Here is a 4,723-nt window from a genome sequence, read left to right on the forward strand (position 1 = left end):
AATGACACTATGACTGAATTATTGGTACTACTCTGTTAAATTTATTGTAGAAAAGCTTGAATTAATAGAAACATATTTATTATTCAATTAATAGATTAAAACAACTTATTATGAAAAAGTTAAAAGACATTGTTTTTGAAAGCATGCTACACTGATGATGATAATGTTACTGGAAAGCTGGATACATATTTTTCTCATAAAAGTAATTTCAAAATGGAAAAATATCTTGATATTCAAAGTTTTGAATTAGGACAAATATTAATAAATATGTAAATTTTGCATATGCATATGTGCCCATCAATTACGAGTGGAAAAATAGCACTCTACAAACAAACCTATAGATAGGTCACAGAGGACTTGTAATTTTTGTTCTCATAATGATATAGAAGATGAGTTTCATTTTTGAAATAACTGTCCATTATATGATAACTTTTGAGAATTATTGTTTACACAAGCTCATGAGCACTATCAAAATTTTAATAACTTAGACTTCAAATCAAAATGTTTATGGTTAATGACCACGGAAGATAAATATATACTTGAAAAGTTATATTTTTTTATGTAATTTTCTTATCCAGCATTTTAAATTGAGTTCCAAAAATTATACAAATGGCTAAATCTCTTTTAGTTTATCTATATATATTTTAAAATAAAAAAAATTAAAATAAAATACACATTACTCTGTTTATGCGTATGCATATTTCATGTATATATATTTTTATATATATATTATGTTAATTCCTAATATATGTGTTAGACTGCAGTCAAACTTGTAAAGGTGCTTATCCAATTCTTGCAATTTAAATATTATATACATAAATATTTAGTTATTTGTTGCTGTGTGTACATGGGAGAAAACTACCCTTATATTTAATCAGTTGAGGCTTCTTTTTTTATCCAACGCTGAACACCATATCTTTAAAAATTATTAGATACTGTTTAAAGGGGAATAATCCTTACATATTTATTGATTGTCTCCCATATTAACTTTCTCTTCTATGTATTCAGTGATTTTTATGCTGTATTTTATTTTATTATTATTTCATTGTCATATAATTTAATTTTGGATGTAACACGTCTTCCGATTGGCTGACATTGTTTTGTTTATCAGTTTATAGACATAATTTTGTCATGTGACCTTGACGTCATCAACGTTTTTTCATGATTTACTCTGGTTTAAAATGGAATTAAGAATTAAATTATAAGAAATGACTGTAATATTTTTTCTGTCTATTCGAAATAACATAAAAAAAGTGGTGCACACTTTAAAATAACCTGCTACACGGGTTATTCAGTGTGCACCACATTTTTGATGTTATTTCTTCATAGACAGAAAAAATATTACAGTCATTCCTTAATTATAACAAAAATTATTGTTATCATTGTATGAAATTTAAAAACCACAAGGGTCCATAACTGGAATAATGAAGTATTTCTGTTTCTATAACCCATAGTATAATATGTAATATAGCCATAATACTTGCATTCTAATGAACTTGGTGGTCCAATGTGACAAACCCTTTCAACATCTGGGGCATCAGTTCCCATACCATAGGCTTGAGTTGCAAAAAGCAACTTTATGGATCCATTTGTATCTGCCATGTTCTGTGCTATATTTTTTTTCATCTAAAATTATATCATTAATTACAAATGCAAATGATTTATAATGTTTTCATTTTTGTTTATTATGTGTCAAATACTATTTTATTCAATTCATTGTTTAATGTTTAATACTAATGTTTGAAATATCTTGAATAAAGTGGACATAGTCATTGACGTTATGTCACAATTAAACTGTTATTTTTATATAAACATGTATGCATGTACAAAGATGAACAAGGTCTCTGTCCAAGGCCAAATATTAAAATTAAATCAACGTCAAGAGCACTATATGCATGATGGCTTCGAGTATACGACCTCGTTAGTTAGAATGAAAATTCAGAATACATGTAGTAACCAATGGATTTCAATGTCATAATCTGTTTGACAATATTATGGATGGGCACATCTAACGATTGGTTTATTTTTTAACTCTTCAAAAGATATAATATCTCTAAAATATGCCCATAAATTTCTTCCAAACCATATTATAAAAATAAAAGAAAAATCTTCTACCTTAAGAATGAGAGTATAATTCAATACAAAAATATGTACAAAAACATCAGACAGAATGAAAATAGAAAAAAAATATGTATACACCTGGAGTCAGTATACCAGATTTTAGGTTTTTTATCCATCACTTCTTTGAAATTTTGCCTGCATTTTACTGGTCTATGTTTGATTTCTTAGTACGTTCAAAAAGGATTGCTATATTAATATTAATTACCTCATCTGTGCAAGGTGCATGGAACTGTGACACTGCTGAAAGTATCTCTTGAGTATTATTTACAAGACGGGCTGCCTGTGATACCATGTCATAGCCTATACCACACCATTTGAGCTTTGAATATATTATAGTTTTTGGAACATTCCCAATTTCACTACAAAGTTCCTCAATATAAGGATTAAGTACATCCTGGAATGAACCCTCTGCTGTTGTCTTTCCTCCAGTAAGTGGTAGACGTTTTTTAACTATAATTTTAATGTTGGGTCTATCAACTGGGCCTGATAGTGTAAACACATCTTTCATACAAAGCTGTTGTTGAATTTCTCTCTTCATTTTTGGTGTAGCTGTTGCAGTTAATGCTAGTATTTTAGCTTGTGGTAGTATTGCACGCAGTTTCGAAATATGTCTGAAATCGGGACGAAAATCATGTCCCCATTGAACAACACAATGAGCCTCATCTACTACAATGTGTGAAACATTTTCCCAACTTTTCTGCTTAAAAACATTACAAATTTCTTTTTTCAGAATCTGTTCAGGGTGGCCAAAAACGTACATGAATTTACCATTCTTAAAATCTCTTCCCTCTGGACCTAAAATATAAAAATGAAACAATCTATTGGTACATAAACACCATTTATTTTTAGACATTGATTAATAAGATTAACATGTATTTACAAAATTTTATATTTTTATGAGTATAATTACATTTAATAAATATATGGTTTGTAAAGCAGGAGAGACATTTCAACATGTGCACTCTTGACTTAATAAATGATTAAAGTCATATATTTTAACCTAAAATATAATATTGAACTAATCAATTTTTTTTTTCAATTTATGTATTATCTGGTAGATAATTCAAAGTGCTACCAAAGTAATTCACACGTGCACAAAAAAAGTAATGGGAAGTACATAGAGCAAAAGACACATCAATGGTTCCTGGTCCCCCAGATTATATCAAGAATCTGTATTATCTGCCACAATGGCAGGGGTATCATTGGGCACCACCCAACTCATTGTTGCCAGGTTAAATGTGTCATCAAAAGTGTTTGAACTAATTATAAACAAGAAATGATTGTAACAGGATGCTGTTACGAAGTCTCCCAAAAGAAGCTCCCATAATTCGTAATTCCCAGGATCGCCTGACATTGGACAAAGTCCAGTAAAGTTATATGCATTAGTGATGCCTGGGGAATAACCCTGTATATCATTCAAATCATCTTGGCATGACAAACCAGAATATATATGGTTTAGTGGTGGGGATCTCGACCATTTACAAGATACTAGAACATTAGGGGTGGGGGGAACCCCTGGGGACTGACCCTATACATCATTCAAATGTTCTGAGACATGACGAACAGGAATATATATGGTTTAGGGGTGGGGATCTCGACCATTTACAAGATATTAGAACATTGGGGTGGGGGGAACCCCTGGGGACTGACCCTATACGTCATTCAAATGTTCTGAGACATGATGAACAGGAATATATATGGTTTAGGGGTGGGGATCTCGACCATTTATAAGATATTAGAACTTTCTTAAATGGCAGGGGGTGGGGGTGACCCCTGGGGACTAACCCTGTATATCATTCAAACCATCTTCGCATGACAAACCAGAATATATATGGTTTAGGGGTGGGGATCTTGACCACTTACAAGATATTAGAACTTTCTTAAATGGCAGGGGGTGGGGGTGACCCCTGGGGACTAACCCTGTATTTCATTTGATGTGCTTTATCATGACAAACCAGAATATATATGGTTTAGGGGTGGGGATCTTGACCATTTACAAGATATTAGAACTTTCTCAAATGGCAGGGGGTCCGGATGACCCCTGGGGACTAACCCTGTATATCATTCAAACCATCTTGGTATGACAAACCAGAATATATATGGTTTAGGGGTGGGGATCTTGACCACTTACAAGATATTAGAACTTTCTTAAGTGGCAAGGGGTGGGGGTGACCCCTGGGGACTAACCCTGTATTTCATTCGATGTGCTTTATCATGAGAAACCAGAATATATATGGTTTAGGGGTGGGGATCTATACCATTTAAAAGATTTTAGAATTTTCTCAAATGGCAGGAGACATTTAAAATTTTGCATATCAGAGAGATAAAATCTTTTTGGGATTTTAATGGGCATTTTTTTTCGTTCCTGCAGAAGGTGTAAAAATAAACTAAGTTTTGATACAACTTTGAGATGCTCCCTCTCAGGTAACAACTGGTTTGTATTGTATTGATTGTCCTTGATTGGCATAGACAATAGACAGGCAATAGATATTTACACATCTATAGATGAGTTAAAGGTAGTAACTGAGTGGACAGTATCAAATGCAATTCAGGTGTTTGTTTATTTTTACACCTTCTGCAGGAAGGAAAAAAAATGCCCATC

At 32.1% G+C, this 4,723-nt stretch overlaps 1 protein-coding gene across 1 annotated transcript; it reads right to left on the reverse strand.

Annotated features, from left to right (window-relative positions):
* Positions 1–729: 729 nt before the first annotated feature.
* LOC127701794 (uncharacterized) lies at positions 730–2,963 on the reverse strand. The gene is made up of 3 exons (XM_052205760.1): positions 2,327–2,963; positions 1,402–1,626; positions 730–741 (listed from the first exon to the last, which is right to left on the reverse strand). The coding sequence occupies exons 1-3, from the start codon at positions 2,879–2,881 to the stop codon at positions 730–732; spliced, it is 792 nt and encodes a 263-aa protein (XP_052061720.1). The 5' UTR covers positions 2,882–2,963.
* Between the last annotated feature and the right edge of the window lie 1,760 nt (positions 2,964–4,723).

This window comes from Mytilus californianus, unplaced genomic scaffold (assembly GCF_021869535.1).
Source record: "Mytilus californianus isolate M0D057914Y unplaced genomic scaffold, xbMytCali1.0.p SCAF_5, whole genome shotgun sequence".
Taxonomy (NCBI): Eukaryota; Metazoa; Mollusca; class Bivalvia; order Mytilida; family Mytilidae; genus Mytilus; species Mytilus californianus.